Below are 16,959 nucleotides of genomic sequence, written 5' to 3'. Positions count from 1 at the left end.
AGGCAAACGACACACCTAGTTCCGTTTCTGCTATCCACGTTAGAAAGAAGATTCGATCACTGCGGCAGTTTGTATCAAACTGTTGTTGAATATCGCCTTCAGATCGACGATGAGAAATATCGTTTGGGTTATTCTCCTTTTTGCATGGGTTGCACGTGCGCAACTGGAATGTAAGTCAATCTAATTTATATTAAATATAACTTAGTTGGTTATAATTTCGCACTCAACGATATAACTGTTACGTACAAGGCATTATATTATATTGCAGTCACATTATCGAGTTGGAAATTATATAACCAACAATTATACTACTTTGTGTTTGTTGAGATGTTATTTATTTTTGTGCAGACTTTTTCATTGAGATTATCTATTAGAAAGTTATGATTACTGTATAAATGCATATTTGTATATTTTGTGTCTTGATTCTATGACAATAATCTAATGACAATACTGATGATTCTATTTGTAAACTTTAAAAATATCAAAACTAAACCATACTAATTAAAATTAAATAATAATTGCATGTTTTGTGTGTATCATAATTTCGGTATACGGCAGCTAATTTTTAATAAACTTTTAAAAATACTTATAATAGTTATTTGATGCGTATGTTGCAATTTAATTTTATCATGTTTTTTCCCGAAATATTCTGAAAATACGAAAATTTTGTTTTGCATAAATTTTATATTGTCAATGAGTAGCAAAGTCCAATTCATTATGTATTGATAAGAAAATTACGATTGTATTGCTCATAGTACATATATATTAAAGCACTAGAATCATACAAGAAATAAAGTATGTAGAATATTTTAAATAATTTATACAAAAAATATATCATATAATAAAATTTTAAGTAACTATTTTTTTCAATTTTCAAATATGTATAAATAACTTTTAAAAAATATTTTGTGAACGAATTCTTAATTATTTTCTTACAAATTTTCTAGCAGAGAGAGAAAGTAAAATAAATATACATATATATATATATATATATATATATATATATATATATATTTTTTTTAAATATTAGATTTTTTTTACATTGAAAGTTATTAATATTTAACAGTGTATATATATATATATATAATGCATATATACGATTAAATTTTAAGAAGTTTGAATTCGCAACTTATAACATTTATAGCATATTTTTTTGCATTAGACACTATCTAGCATTAGATAAATAGATATCTTGATAGTGATTGATTTCATTGAAATTGATATAGTTTTATCGAAATACATTATTATTTTATATGATGATACTTTATATGATTTTATATGCTTATAATAACTATATAATACATTTTATATTGATGAGGCCACATATGTCAATTTTAATATTACATTCACACACACGCGCGCGCGCGCGCGTACATGATGCGTAATGTGAAGGTGTAAAATCAAATCGTTAAGATAATGATAACGCTTGATAAAAACCTTGATAAAAAAGAGAGAACATAAAGCAAATGTGAGTCGAATTATTAAAAGTATGCTAAAGTTTTTGAAAAATAATTAAAAATATAAAAAAGATTATTGAGTCTGAAAAAAAATATTTTTTAAATTCCAAGTAGCACATATTCGTTTCAAAAACGTTTCACAAATGTCACAATTTCTGCGAAACATTTTAGAACCGGCTTTTGAAAACGTTTCTGATTGGTTAAAATGTCCACTTAAAAAACGTTAAGGGAAACGTCATTTTTTAACAAAAAAAAAACATGTAAGAAACTGTCAAAATACGGTTTTTTTGCTTTATTTGTAAAAAAATTTGTTTATTCACAAATTCAATAAAATAATGCATATATGGATATAATCTATCTATTTTCATCATGTTCTGAATCTCTTGTCGAGATTACATCACAAGTCAAACTGACAAAAAAGACATAATTTAAATTATACTTTTAGTACCTGTTCTTTTAGGCTTTATATACATGTTATGAAAACTTGAATACGAGTTATAGTTAAGTCTGAACACACCACATAACGGCAAACAAAGGAACACGTATATTATAAAATAGATCTTTTTTGTCTTGTCGAAAAGATGATCAAAAAGACATCTTTTCGTCGACTAAAATTAATTATGACTTTTAGAAGACATCTTTTAAAAAATTACTTTTTTTAGGTAGAAAGTTTTGTAGGTAGAAAGATATTCTTTTAGACATGTTTTAGCCTTGTCAGAAAGATATCTTAAAAAAGATATCTTTTCGTCATCTTTTAATTTTCTGTGCTATCTGGGGATCGTCTTAATAAGTAGAGTCTTAATAATGTGTATATATATAATTTTGAATTAAAAAATTAATTTTTGTTCTATTTATAGAAACGTAAAAAATACGTTTCTTAAAGCATGATTTGAAAAATGTTTCTGTTGAAACGTTTCTTATTGGTGCTTGACGGTTAAAAAATATTGGATACGTTTATAAAACGGACATGTGCTACCTGGGATGCTTTCACGGCATTTAATTAATTTACATTAAAAATACGCGCGATGATTTTTACGAGTTTTAAAAATGTAAGAAATTTCGTCAATAATTGAATTTATATGTTGATCAATTCGCGATTTTTTAGACAAATTCTGCGCACCTCTGGACACGGTAAGTGATGACGCGTGTTATGTTCTGCAACGAGGAGAAAGCAAAGTATCATGTTTGCGCGTAGCGGACAGTGCCGAATGCGCTATTCGCTTAGCCCAAGGAGAGGCCGATTTCGGCGTTTTCAATGCGGAAGAACTCTTATTGACATATCAGTTTTATCCGTTGGACATTTTGCCTATTCTTCAATTGAGACACAAGGATAAGCAGGACGGTAGTAGAAAATTTTTTGTGACAAAAAACATATATCATTTTTGTAATAGAATTGTTAAAGACAAAGCTAAAATTCAACTCTTTCTCTTTCTCTCTCTTTCTCTCTCTCTCTCTCTCTCTCTCTCTAAATCATTATATAATACACATTTAATAATTATAAAACTATATATGTGAGTATACATATATAAATATATAATTCAATTTCCACAGAAGAGTTTGAATTCCAAACAGTGGCAGTGGTTCATGCAGATTTCACGCAAAAGATCGTTAGTCCTGGTGAACGTTTTGAACACTTGAAAGATGGTGGCCTTTGCCATCCCGGTTTTAGTAAATCTCAATGGTGGAATGATTATATTCTTAAATATTTTGAAAAGACGGTAAATCGTCCACGTTGCCAAAAAAATGTAACTGTCGTTGAAAATGAGATTAGAAGTCTTAGAGATTTTTTCGGAAAAGCTTGCAGACCAGGTGACTGGACCGCTGACAGTTCCATCGATCAAGAACTAAGTAAGTCGAGAAATTTATATTCAAATTAAAATTTAGATAAATCGATATTACAATATTTACATATCACAAAGATTTAATTATAAATTTGATATTTATTGGAGATTAAAATTCTGACAATAAACCATGTACGCTTTGAATTACTGAGGAATGCTTTTGATTTTTAAGATTTGTTATTTTTTAAATATAACGTACCACAATTTTTTCCGTACAGAATAAAGAATTCATCATTTACTGTCTTTATTCTCATAAAATAAATAAAATAGTAAAAGTAATAGTGAAGCTGATTGGATGCATTAGTTCGCACTGATGTATGTTAAAGACCATCATATATAAATTTACAGTAGCATGTAAATAACAAAACAGTAAGATAATTAATATTACGAGTTATCATTATGTTATTTAACATTACACAAATAATGCATCAAACTGAATGCTATAAGATTAAATTTAATGAAACTGTTCGTCTCTTTTCTCATTGATAGATTTATCTTTATTTCTGTATAAGAAATTTTCTTCTTTTATTGTCTTTAAAGTCTTCTGAAATGATACTATTGATTACAGAGTCTTTTAATTTTGTCAACAATTTCTAAAAAAATTAACGTAAAGATATAATATTTGTTATTATTTATCTCTCTTTACAGAAAATAAATATCCAGAGCTATGCGCTCTTTGTGATAATCAAGCAACTTGTACTTACAATCGTAAGGAAAAACACGGACATTTCGGAGCATTGGAATGTCTAGCTCGTCGCAAGGGTAAAGTCGCATATGTAGCGCTCAGTTACGTTCGCGAATATCTTAAAGTAAGTAGAAATATTTTGTTTTCAGAACACGATTGTATTTCGTCTCAATTTCTAAAATTATTCTGTATAAAAGTCACTGTAATAATTTATTTATATTTGTTACGCTTTGTAAATTTATTACTGATTATATTTTACTATTACTTGTATACTACTACTTATTATCTTTTATGTGTTTTAGACAAACGCGACGTTTCAGTTTTTATGTCCAAATGGTAATATTCTTCCTTTAACCAGCGAAACTCCTTGTACGTGGCTCAAACAACCATGGAGCGTTGTTGCAGCTAGAAAGTAAGTGAACAACGATATTTGTGGTTTGCACCAAAATTTACGCGAAAAAATGAAAAAAGAAAGAAATATTTGTGCAATACACTTTAAGATAGGGGCACGTGGGGTAGAACGGCCAACTTAAGCATTGAGCAAGTTTTCAACTTATTAAAAAAAAATAAATCGATCTTTTTCTTACTAAAAATATTCTTTGGAATATCCACTACAAGAAAAAACACAAGTTTATTATAAAATAATAGTTTAAATAAACGAGATTATTGATTTAGTAAAAGCCTAGATTTTCGTGATATGCTTTTCATACGGGGTATAATGGACTACCTCCAAAACTTGTTTATTTCATTAACATTGATGTCTAAAATTTCTTAAAAGTTGTATATTATAATATGATACATAGAACATAAGAATATAGATTTGTATATATTTTTAAATGATAACTATAAATGAATAAATAAAAACAATTCTCTTGTCATAATAAATATTTTTCTCTTTAAAACATGGAAAAATATCCTTTAATGTAATAATTTTTGGTATTAATTTTGAAAGACAGCATCTATGTATACTCTCTTTCTTTTTCTAGTATAAAAATAAAAAATACAACATTTCGTGGGCTAATATTTCATTAAAAACGCCTCAAAACGTATTTATTTACTTTTGATCATATAAAAAATTATAATTAATCAATATTTACATAAACACAGTATGAAATTAATAAGAAAAGATCATTTTAAAACATAAATGTATTTACGGTAATAAAAAATAATATTTTATCATTGTTTACCTTATGTAAATATATCGAAGAATTACAACTCAGTCGCGGAGAGCACAGCAAGTGCGTTAAATAATTTATAACAACTTTCAACTAAAAACATTGCGACCATTAATAACAGCACGCAGAAAGAGACATCTAATAGCAATAATTGCAACATATTTCATGACACGGTAGCATCTCTGTAAAAAGATATCGACTCTGCACCATTGTACCCCGCGGTGCCGTTTTAGCCCACGTTCCCCTACTTTGCCTAAAAATTTTTTCATTTTTATTTTATTTTTTTCTTAGAGCAGTTGCGCAGTCTCTTAAGAATGATCTATGGAAATGGTTGAAATCGCCGTCATCATATAAAGAAAATGATTGGGAAATTGCTCTAAATAAAATTATACAAGGAGATAGCTGGGCGTTCAACGTTACGGAAATGTCTCTGGCTACGTACTTAAGTAAAGGAAGAGAAATTGATATCTCGAGTAGCGAGACCTGTGGTGAAACCATTCGTTGGTGCACGATTGGTGATTTGGAAACCAATAAATGCACATGGGTGGCGAAGGCAGCGAGAGCCCTTGGAGTGGAACCGAGTATTTCTTGCATCAAATCAAATTCTACGTTTGAATGTTTTCGCGATATAGCTGAAGATCGAGCAGATATAATCACTATCGATTCTAACTATGGTTACCTGGCACGAACGTAAGTGACAATTTTAGAATATATCTAGTAAAAATAAAAAAATTTTAACATTTACGTACTCTAAGTATATAAAATTTATGAATAATATTATTTGATATTTTTTTTTATTTATACAGCGTTTATGACTTATCAACGGTCCTGTATAGCGAAACTGAGATGGATAAGAACAGCATAACAATCGCAGTAGTGCGCGAACCTAAGGATGATAATTATCCAGTGAAAACTTTTCACGATCTAAGAAATCGAAAAGCATGTTTCCCAGAATACGGTGGAATTAGTTGGTTAAGTTTCATCAATATTGCAAGAACAAGTGGCATTATTTCATCCAAATCCTGTAATTATCCATTATTGGTGTCCAAACTGCTGTCCGGGGCTTGTACTCCTGGAATAGAAGACGCCGATCACTCGCGTACTGCTGTTCCCGCAGATATATCGTCCAAGCTTTGTTCGGCATGTCGATATCAAAATAATACATCTTGCGCAGTAAACGAAACTAATCGCTATTATAGTGACAAAGGAGCCATGCGATGTCTCAGCGAAGGAGCCGGCGATGTGGCCTTCGTCGAGGCGGCAAATGTCATCGGTATGAAAACCAATCTATTTTTATAGATAAATATACAATACAATATATTATAAATATAATATATAATTGATAAAGAGAGTTTTCTATTTCTATAGATATACAAAGATTGAAAACAGCATATATATATATATATATATATACATACACACACACATATATACAGGGTGTCCCATTTTAATTCCTCCAGTGAAATACCTCGAAAAATATGGAAAATTCGAAAAAATGTTTTAGACAAAAGTTGTATGATTTCTAGAGGGACATAAAATGAGGCCATTAGTTTGACCTTGAAGAGTCACATGAAGGTCACGTGAAGGTTATTTTAAATTTCTTAAATGGAACACCCTACATATTTTTGCATATTCTTGTAGCTTATCTCGAGAGCTTCCCAAAACACTATGATAAAATGTTTTTTCATTAAACACTTTTCGAGTTATAAGGCTTCAAAATTGCAATATTTTGACATAAAATACAAGATATCTCGTAAAATATTCATTTTTCGATTATCTTAGTAAAATGTGTAACTGCTAGTTGCAAATTCAGATTTTTTTTCAAAGACAACTATGTGTTTTCTTTACATCAATTGATTCGTTTCATTATTCTGTGCATAAAAATATTAGGGTAAGATAATCGAGAAATGAATATTTTACGAGAGATATCTTGTATTTTATGTCAAAATATTTTGACATAACTTTGAAGCCTTATAACTCGAAAAGTGTTTAATGAAAAGACATTTTATCATAGTGTTTTGGAAAGCTCTCGAAGTCAGCTACAAGAATATGTAACAAAAAATAGGTGATGCCATTTAAAAAAATTGAAGTGACCTTCACATGACCTTCAAATGACTCTTCAAGGTCAGACCAATGGTACCATCTTATGGCCCCCTCGAAACCATACAACTTTTGCCGAAAACATTTTTCTCTCCCAAGCTTAATTTTCGAGATATTCGACTAGGGGAATTAAAATGGGACACCCTGTATATACTCGTTTAAATTAAAAATGTTTATAATTAATTATATCATTTTACAGAGAGCACCATCGATTCAAGTATGTATCGTGTCTTGTGCAAAAATGGAAGCTTGGCCGAAACTCCAGGATTCAAATTTGACGAATTTTGCGCATTATCAGTGACAATTGATAGCGAAGTAGGTGTAATTGTTAAAGAATTATTTAATATATTTTAATAAACGTGTGTATGTGCGTGCATGCATGCCTGTGTGCGCATGTTGTGCTGTGTATAAAATGAATAATTTGCATTGTTTTTTTTTCAGCTTGTTGGTCGCAAAAACGATACGCAGTTTTCTAGGACAGATACTTTTCTCGCTTTACTAAAGATAGAAGATTGGCTAGGATATCGCGTGAGCGCTCGGAGACCAATTCACATTTACGGCCCATTTAATGGCACGTTAGATCTCCTCTTCAAAGATTCTACATCTGGTTTAGTTCCCACATCATCGACGAAGAAGTCAGTGCTTGCCTATAAAGAACTCTTTAGTCACGTAGACGAGTGCTCGACTGGTTCTTTTGCAGCCACTAATTTCATCCTTGTTGCTCTAATTGCTCTTTATCACTTTTTCTTCACTCACGTACATTAATTGAATTATTAATTGAAATTTGTACACGATTATCATATACTTTTAATTATAATTAATAAACATTGAGCTTTTATACCATTTCTAAAAGATGAAACTGTCATCATGTTCCTTTACGTTGTAGAATAAAAAATAAAAACAATCATTATTACTTTTCTATTTATAGAAATTTTCATTTATTTTTTCTTAATCTTTATGATGGACATATATGTATTATTGGCCATATATGAATTATTCAATTATATAATTATTTATTTTTTCTTAATCTTTATGATGGACATGTATGTACATATATAATAGTATTTCTTTACCGTTTGAAGGTTTCTTGTTACGTTAGACAAGAATATTTGATTTTGAGCTTCGATATGTATACTTTGTATGTATATATTATATATGTATATATGTCGAAAACTAATTTTTTAATAAATAAATAAATAAATAAATATATATATATATATATATATATATATATGTATATATAATGTGAGATGAAAGTGTATGTGTATATAGCATAATATAATGTAATTATATATAAAGTATATACGTATACGTGTGCATAAAAAGGAGCATGATATTGGCATTGTATTATACGATGATTCGATCTGTGATTGAACGCCACTTGATTTATTAATTAAAATTTTTTTGGAATTTTTTATTAAAGTTTGATTGTCGCGCATACATTTACCACTAACAATAAGAGCATATAGTAGCTTCACCAGTTGGAATCAAGAGTGCATAATATTCAAATTATTCAACCATCTTTGAGTACCTTTTAAAACGATTAATTCTAACCATGTAACCTTTTTTTGTCTTTATTTTTATTATTATTATTAGCCCAAATTTCAATTCTTTGTTTAATATTGTACGTATCTTATTTCTTATTATTAGATATATTTTAAATAAAAAATAAAAGCCTGTTTATTACAAACTTACAGTTTAAACACAAAGTATAGACACACACACACACACACATACACACACACGCAGGCACGCACGCACGCACACATTCCTAAATATAAAGATACACATATTGAACTATGTACACTGTTTCATAAATATTAAAATCAACTACACATTTCATAAATAAAAATTATATTGTGTCTTCTCTATTTTTTAAATAATTAGAAATAATTAATCTTTTGTAGAGAACAAAATGATCGGTTGTACATTTTTGTGTTGATTTCGCATTTCACAAATTCGCATTCTTACTCTAATTTATTACATTTTCGAAATTTTTGTTTTGTTTTGAAATTGCTTGGCTGCCTTTTACGTCACATTAAAGGGACCTGACCTTTTATGTCACATTAGTGAACATTATTAAGGCTCCTGAGTAGTCACCGCGGCCATATTGAAATCGTGACTACATAAGCGAGGAATAGCCACACCCTAATTTATGTTGCGACTGACATGTAAATAAAAACATATTTCAACGAAATAATACTACCAATCTCTTCAGAACACTTGTAAAAATGAACGGCTGATAATCCTTTCTCCTGACAATTGATAAATAAATGTAAATTGAGTCCGAAATGAACCCTTGAAATGCGGAAAAACACGCGATTTGACAGCTGTCGAAAGGAGAGGAAAATGTTACTTTACACAGTTTATTCCTTATACAGCTTGGCAGCCGTCCATTTTCGCAAGTTTCATAAATGCGTTGCACATCACAACACTAGCAAAAAGCAAATAATTACGACGTAGGTCGCAACATAAATTGGGCTGTCATTTCTCGCTTCTGACATATTTCCCAAAAGAGAGAAAGAGACAGAACTATATGTCGCCACCGTCGACATCGAAGTTCCGCGGCGAGTACTCAGGAGCCTTAAAGGAAGAATTAAAATAAAATCAACGTGTTCGTTCAGTGTCAATAGCTTCAATTATCCTCTGAAATGTGATAGCATCAAGACCAGCGAAAAATCTGTCAGGAGCCGCAAGTACGTGCGGAAACGAACGACGTCTTCTCCGTCGTCGTCGGCGGCGAAATATATCATCGAAATAATCATCCGTGGTCGGTGGATTCACTTTGGCATAGTAGAGTGCTGCGAAACCGCTGTAAATTAACAAAGCCGCAGTCGCGAGCTAATGCAAACGATAACACATTATTAAAACAAAATCAAATGGTTATAAAAAAAAAAAAAAAATTGAAATTGACGAATTTCGAATTACTTGAAAAACGGCCCAGAATTTGTAGCTGCCTTCGTTTATGAGAAAATCATAATAGCCGGCCCAGTAATCAACTTTAGGTTGACTGATTGCCTTCATGTGATTGTGCTCGTTCTCGTCATTGTCGTCATTCATAGTATCATCATCATTATGATCTCCATAATACGTGTTTTCTCCTCTATCAGTATTGTAATCTTGTCTGTAAGCCTTGCTTTGTCTATGGACAAAATGTGGCTTGATATTAATTTAGGGTAACGAATCGTTTAGTTGTCAATTATTTTAAATTCGCGTATTTTGTTCAATTTTTATTTTATTTTAAATTTTCTTGAAACATTATAAAGACGATCAACAATCACGCACGATTAACATGATTAAAAATTAAAGTGAATAATGTTAAGAACAATAAAATTTAACGTTATATACATATGTTTACCTGACAGGCTGTGCAACTGTAACTAGTTCAAGATTTTCTTTAAATGTGTCTGTTTTGGAAGTCAATTCTTTCGTATCCTTCATTTCGTTCGATTCAACAGAGGTGTAATAGATGCAACATATTAACAGTAAAACAAATTTACACACTAATCTGTTGTTTACTGAATCTGAAAAATTAAGATATCTATGTAATAAAATATATATATATATATATAATTTATAATAAATATAATAATTCATTATATAAATTCATAAATACAGTTTCCTTTACTTCACAAATGAAATACTGACCCATTTTAATCTTTAAAGTATATTACGTTTTGCTTTTTACACACAATGGATACACCATTCCACTTTAACAATGCACTTTGTCACACACAAAGTTCTCATTAGTTGGAAGCAGCTCAAGCTTTGCAACGCAAAGTTTCGTAGCGGAAAACTTTTAGCCACAAAGTCTGTCGAGAAACTAAACGATTTCTGGACTTAGTTTCAATAACAACTTTATGCAGTATTCGCGAACCGATAACTGTATCGACGGTAACGTTAAGCAAATTCATAAGCGCTAATAGCTCTAATTGTTACAGATCTCATGCATCGTCGCTTAGAGGTAAAATGTCGTCAAAACGCAGTATCGAGTTTGAGTGACGATAACTTTTAAATAACGTTGATAATATTGTTTATAAGCCTCGAGATTTTTTTAATCTATAGACGTACAGACTGCATTCGGTGATGTGACCAAGACAGCTTTATCTGACAATAATGATAGAAAAGGATAGACTGCTGATCCAACGCATGTTTTCTCTTTCTATTTTCTGATGCGTCTTGAGAATTGAAGACATAGAGAACGCTCAGTCTATATATATATATATATATATATTATACGTTTATGTTAAAATCACAAATTAGTCGATGATTAGTTACACACGCGGTTACGTGTATTATTAATTTTAAAAAATCAATGAAATATATTAAGGAATTGATCAGGTTAGATCCTTTGTATTATTTCGCATTACAAGCGACTAACAATAAATAAAGAAATTTATTTGTTATTATTCAAATCTTTTTCATTGGCATATTCCTATAGTTTTATAAATTCATTTAAATAATAGCACCTATAAATCGATTAGAAATCTTATCCATTAACAATTGTTGATTCTATATTTATATATTGTTTAAATAAAAATATTTTAGCAACATTGAAATATTTAATGTAATATTATATGTGCGCATTATATGGTACATATGACGAAAGCTTTAAGAATCAAGAATTTGGATGATATCTTGGCAATCAAATTTGAAAATCTAAATTACACAATTTAAGTTATCAGATAACAGTTTCTTTTTATAATAATTCGAGAAACAAAAGATTGAAAAATCTGAAATACACCATTATGTAATAATAAAAAATTATATTTCAAATGCAAAGTTATTAGTGTCTTGTTTTTTTTATATAAATAAATTATTATACAAATAGACAACAAATTAATTGTAATAAAAAAGTAGTAAGGTATGGAAATAATAAAAACAACTGCATCGTGCAAAATTCTACAATCTCTCTTTCTCTCTCTCTCTCTCTCTCTGCAGTTTATCAAAACACAAATATTAACTTAAAACTAAACAATATAATTTCATATTTAGATAATTATCATTGATTTATATATATATATATATATATATATATGTATATATATATATATATATATATATAAATTATAAACACAAAATTATATTACATATTTATCAATGTTAAATATCATCTTAACGATACGTTTCATAAATTAATTTCCATCAGGCCTCTATTAATTTTACTCAAAAGTTGCAAATACAATTTTTCTTAACAGAAAGAGAAAACGACAATTATATACATATGCTTTGATTCTTTTTCAAGATTTTCTCACTGATAATTCATCGTTGAAATGATATTATTAATCTTTCGAATTTTTATTTTTCGGTAATTTGTTCCATTGCTTCAAGTATTTTTTCAGTAAAAGACCACCATCCTTCACTCGAATCGCTTCTTTTATGAGTTACAGCCTCTGCTAGATGAGCCGGAAAGTTAATCTTATGCCTGGCGATACTTTTTAATACAAGCGCGGCTATGTAGATAATAAAATAAATGCTAAAGTATAGAGGTATATACCAAAGTTTTTTGCCAATAAAATAATACGAGTACGGTCTTTTGTCGAGTCGCTGATCATTCATTTCGGGCTCCTCCGTTGTGGATTCATGATGATGATATTCAGGTACATTATCATATATTATATCGTGATGAAAATCGTGCTCGTATGGATCTTGCTCCGCCTCTACTGTGAGTTGTGAGGGCGGATGTTCATAATAGTTGACATATTTCACGGGCTTTGAACTAAGCTCGTCATTTTCATACGAAGGAGGAATGTCGTAACTAAGATAGTCCGTATCATGTTCGCTCTGATATTTATTCGGTAATTTATAAGAATCTAGAACCTAGAATTCAATGCAACTCAAATTAGATATCTGATGAAGATTGTATAACAAAACGTGCACTTTAATATATGTATATACACTAGATAGAATAACTACTCAATCTTTTTAACATATTTATTCTTCTTATTTATTTTCTCAATCTTCGTATAACTCTTAATGTTCATATTGTGACATTTTTTCTACTCTGTTTCTTATTTCATATCTGCCACTTACAATTAGCCACACATGCATACAATAAAAATATGATGCATGTGATTAATGCGATATTTTTATTGTGTTTGTGATGATTGTTATTAAAATAAAAGTGGAATAAAAAAAAGTTAAAATTATTTTTCAGAAACGAGAGATTATTTGGATTAATTCCTGTCACATTAAGGATGTTTAGTACCTATTTTTAAAAATATAAGAATTTAATAAAATTTGCACAGATTGTTCTGATACATGTTCAAAGACTTGTAAAAAAATCTGGAGTTGATTCACTGAAGCAACAAAAAGTTATAAGGATTTTAATTTTCAATGAATTTACCCGTCGATATTATTATAAATATAATTATTTTGTGCATCTAATTATAAGCAAAAGTATTAATATAATTATAAATATAATTATTTATATAAACAAGTATAAATATAATTATTTCTGTCCTTTAACCTAACCTTTTTAGCCCTTAAATTGATACGATTACAGATTTTCTATCTTATAAAAAACATGTGATTGTGTTGATTTAGAGCTAAAATAGATAGAAATAATAATAGGAATTTATTTGAAATTTGCAAAAGTATAGTTTAAATATAGAGGAAATATTTGATCACATAATTTTGGTCAAGTACCGACTAGTTGAAAAGATATTGAATATTATTTTCTCAATTTCGTCCTATTATCCGAGATGACATATTATTTATTGTGAAAACATGGCAACATAGCATTCAGCTGAGCCTTCTTTTGACATTTTAAATAACTTAACTTTTCATCTGAAAAAGCCTCTATATACAAACGTGTGAGCGAGAAACGACTAGGCCTCATATGTCAATTTGCAATTTAATCAACTTATGAAAAATTACCATGTTGCCATTTCTTTCTTCTCGGAGAAATGACAAATTATTAAATTTATCAAAGAAATAGTTAAAAATTTTCTATATTTTGTCATTATTCACTATTATAATTTTTATTCTGACATTTTAAATTACTCTGTACGAGAAAATTCTTTTATTTTTACAATTCAAATTTTGTGCTGTAATGTTGAAATCGAGTACCGTCAATGATAAAAGTTTCTCATTATAATTTAAGAAACACGAAAATTCTCCGAAAAAAGCAACAGAAGTTAGAAAACACATTTCTACGCTCTAGCTATGAATAAATAATAAGATTTTATGCAATCTTTATAATAATCAAGGCTCCTGAGTAGTCACCGCGGCCATATTGAAATCGTGACGTCACAAGCAAGAAATAGCGAGAAATGACACCCTAATTTATGTTGCGACTGACATGTAAATAAAAACATATTTCAACGAAATAGTACTACCAATCTCTTCAGCACACTTGTAAAAATGGACGGCTGGTAATCCTTTCTCCTGACAATTGATAAATAACTATAAATTGAGTCCGAAATGAACCCTTGAAATGCGGAAAAACACACGATTTGACAGCTGTCAAAAGGAGAGAAAAATGTTACTTTACACAGTTTATTCCTTATACAGCTTGGCAGCCGTCCATTTTCACAAGTTTCATAAATACGTTGTACATCACAACACTAGCAAAAAGCAAATAATTACAACGTAGGTCGCAACATAAATTGGGCTGTCATTTCTCGCTTCTGACATATTTCCCAAAAGAGAGAAAGAGACAGAACTATATGTTTCCACCGTTGACCTCGAAGTTCCGCGGCGAGTACTCAGGAGCCTTAAGATATATAAGAGAAAAGTATATATTCGTCAATTTCGACTACTTTTTGCTCCGATTGTAGGTGCTAAACATCCTTAAGGAAGATTGACTGTAGCAGAGAAGTAGACAGTAAGAAGAATAAGCAAACTTATTAATTTATTTATTAGGAACTAATAATGATACATATTGATGTAAAATATTATATTTACATACCTTTTTTTTCTTATCGTCCACAGATGGATATTTGCTAATCATTGGTTTCAGTGATTCATCATCGAGAAATTCTGACGGACTGTATTCGTACATGCCAGAGAAGATTGGGCCAAGAAAAGTAGATGAATTTACGTTTAAGGAGCTTTCTGTATTTGACATTCCTCTCGGCGGTTTTCCGTTTGCATGCGCGGCATTATGCTCGAAAACTGCAGGCGGATGAAATCGATGTTGTATCAATTGTTTGCCTGCCGTAACGTCTAGCTTGGCTATCATGTCATTATCTAGCGTAGAATATCTAAACATAAACGTAATAGTACATTAATAACAAATCGCTTACTGATACTTTTTTACTATAACGTTATATACAGATATATGTATGTTCGCATATATTAATACTCGAGTTTTTACTTTGGATGATCGACCGCTTCTCCTTTCTTTAATTTTGGAACCCTGAGTGGCACGTAAACAGGTGATGCTGTGATAACGACATCGGTTATACTTCTTTCTTTATTTTCATTTTCCAAACTCGTATTCTTTTTGATCGGTAGCCTAAGTGCACAAATATTGCTTGAGATATTTTCAAGTCTTTAAAAATAAAATATTTTTAAAAAAATGTCTTTATATCTAATTGTTTTTTGGTTGTCAATAATAGTATTGAGATTAATTTCGATGTACGTACCTAGGGGTCCATGAGAAGGAATCATGAGAGCTTCGTGCTAACTGTCCGTTCTTCGATACTTTTGCATAGGACAATACTTCTGATGACGTTATGGCAAAAGACAGGCGTAGCAAAAGCACCAAAGTTAAAATACGTAACATACTTGCTGATAGTCGAAAAACGAATAACTGTGGTCTTGAAGTGAGTGTGTTCTCTATATAGACTTATAACTGTAATTACCATTTGAGCAGCCGTAAAAGTATTGTCTGTGTGCGTTTTGTTGCAGATAACATTTTGATCTTTTTGCTGTTGTATCGGTTTATATGTTGATAATATCTTTATCATTGCATATTATTTGTTCCTAAAACAATGCTAAAATGTTGCAAAATTGCACAATGATGGTTACGATATTAAAGCATTATTTTAAGACTACACACACACGCATATATGTGTGTGTGTGTGTTTTTGTGGACAAAACATACCCAGCCAATGCAGTCGTGCTAAACAGAGGAAATGATGCTTGACAAAATCGCTCTAATTTAATTTGTAACGCTCCGTTATAAAAGTGTTTATATTTGTATTACGTTACCAATAAATGAATTGCCTCTCGAGCATCGATATCAAGAAAGGAAATATAATTTAATATATTTTTACAAATGATAAAACATTGTGGAAAAAATATTCTGTATCTTATCCTAAATATCCTAAAATATATAATAGAATTTTCAAAGAATTTAATTTATTTTAATGCCAAAAAGTGATACGTGTAACATTCATCAGAAAGATATGTTGTAAAATCCTCAAATCCTTAGTAATTATTACATGTGTTAACAATATCGTGTCAATCATGAGAAAAAAAGATGTAATGTATTTTTTTAATATACATAAATATAGTTTGGTTGTAATAGGCAAAATAATTGATAAAAACTTTGAAAATTTATTATAAAAAAAAAGTTAAATAAAAATATGTTTATTTCATACTTTATATCAAAATATACAAAAAGCATTTTTGATGTAATCAACGTTATGCGATATATTTACAATGACATTTTATTTTATTTACACCTTTGACAATTCATGAAAACAGAGGACATTGCTTTGGATAAAAATAAAGTCAATAATTACATATAT

General features: G+C 29.7%; 3 protein-coding genes across 4 annotated transcripts; 1 reads left to right on the top strand and 2 right to left on the bottom strand.

Moving 5' to 3' along the window:
- On the top strand, positions 1-8,171 carry LOC140671086 (transferrin-like). Its single transcript, XM_072902144.1, has 9 exons — positions 1-170; positions 2,563-2,799; positions 3,009-3,305; positions 3,947-4,107; positions 4,286-4,395; positions 5,450-5,848; positions 5,965-6,431; positions 7,458-7,573; positions 7,700-8,171. Exons 1-9 carry the CDS (start codon positions 110-112, stop codon positions 8,021-8,023), a joined length of 2,172 nt encoding a protein of 723 aa, XP_072758245.1. The 5' UTR covers positions 1-109; the 3' UTR covers positions 8,024-8,171.
- Positions 8,172-8,605: 434 nt separating this feature from the next.
- On the bottom strand, positions 8,606-11,195 carry LOC140671088 (uncharacterized). Its single transcript, XM_072902146.1, has 4 exons — positions 10,907-11,195; positions 10,617-10,782; positions 10,187-10,400; positions 8,606-10,099 (listed from the first exon to the last, which is right to left on the bottom strand). The coding sequence occupies exons 1-4, from the start codon at positions 10,908-10,910 to the stop codon at positions 9,866-9,868; spliced, it is 618 nt and encodes a 205-aa protein (XP_072758247.1). The 5' UTR covers positions 10,911-11,195; the 3' UTR covers positions 8,606-9,865.
- A 1,196-nt stretch (positions 11,196-12,391) lies between these two features.
- Positions 12,392-16,581, bottom strand: LOC140671121 (uncharacterized). 2 transcript variants are annotated; one of them, XM_072902234.1, is made up of 5 exons: positions 16,311-16,581; positions 15,850-16,189; positions 15,579-15,719; positions 15,171-15,465; positions 12,392-13,078 (listed from the first exon to the last, which is right to left on the bottom strand). In XM_072902234.1, exons 2-5 carry the CDS (start codon positions 15,987-15,989, stop codon positions 12,557-12,559), a joined length of 1,098 nt encoding a protein of 365 aa, XP_072758335.1. In that variant the 5' UTR covers positions 15,990-16,189; positions 16,311-16,581; the 3' UTR covers positions 12,392-12,556. The 2 variants fall into 2 exon arrangements, with proteins under 2 accessions (XP_072758335.1, XP_072758334.1); XM_072902233.1 differs by having other exon boundaries at positions 15,850-16,581.
- Between the last annotated feature and the right edge of the window lie 378 nt (positions 16,582-16,959).

The sequence above is a fragment of the Anoplolepis gracilipes genome, chromosome 11 (assembly GCF_047496725.1).
Source record: "Anoplolepis gracilipes chromosome 11, ASM4749672v1, whole genome shotgun sequence".
NCBI classification, from domain to species: Eukaryota; Metazoa; Arthropoda; class Insecta; order Hymenoptera; family Formicidae; genus Anoplolepis; species Anoplolepis gracilipes.
Note: the sequence above shows the minus strand (reverse complement) of the source record. Positions and strands in the feature narration are given on the sequence as shown.

Coding starts and splice junctions, on each gene's coding strand:
- LOC140671086 (XM_072902144.1), top strand. CDS start 110: ATGAGAAATATCGTTTGGGTTATTCTCCTTTTTGCATGGGTTGCACGT. Junction 3,306..3,946: donor TTCCATCGATCAAGAACTAA/GTAAGTCGAGAA, acceptor CTCTCTTTACAG/AAAATAAATATCCAGAGCTA. Junction 5,849..5,964: donor TATGGTTACCTGGCACGAAC/GTAAGTGACAAT, acceptor TTATTTATACAG/CGTTTATGACTTATCAACGG.
- LOC140671088 (XM_072902146.1), bottom strand. Junction 10,401..10,616: donor ACAGTTGCACAGCCTGTCAG/GTAAACATATGT, acceptor TTTTGTCCATAG/ACAAAGCAAGGCTTACAGAC. Junction 10,100..10,186: donor AATTCTGGGCCGTTTTTCAA/GTAATTCGAAAT, acceptor CGTTTGCATTAG/CTCGCGACTGCGGCTTTGTT.
- LOC140671121 (XM_072902233.1), bottom strand. CDS start 15,989: ATGTTACGTATTTTAACTTTGGTGCTTTTGCTACGCCTGTCTTTTGCC. Junction 15,466..15,578: donor GAAGCGGTCGATCATCCAAA/GTAAAAACTCGA, acceptor GTTTATGTTTAG/ATATTCTACGCTAGATAATG. Junction 13,079..15,170: donor TGGACGATAAGAAAAAAAAG/GTATGTAAATAT, acceptor ATTGAATTCTAG/GTTCTAGATTCTTATAAATT.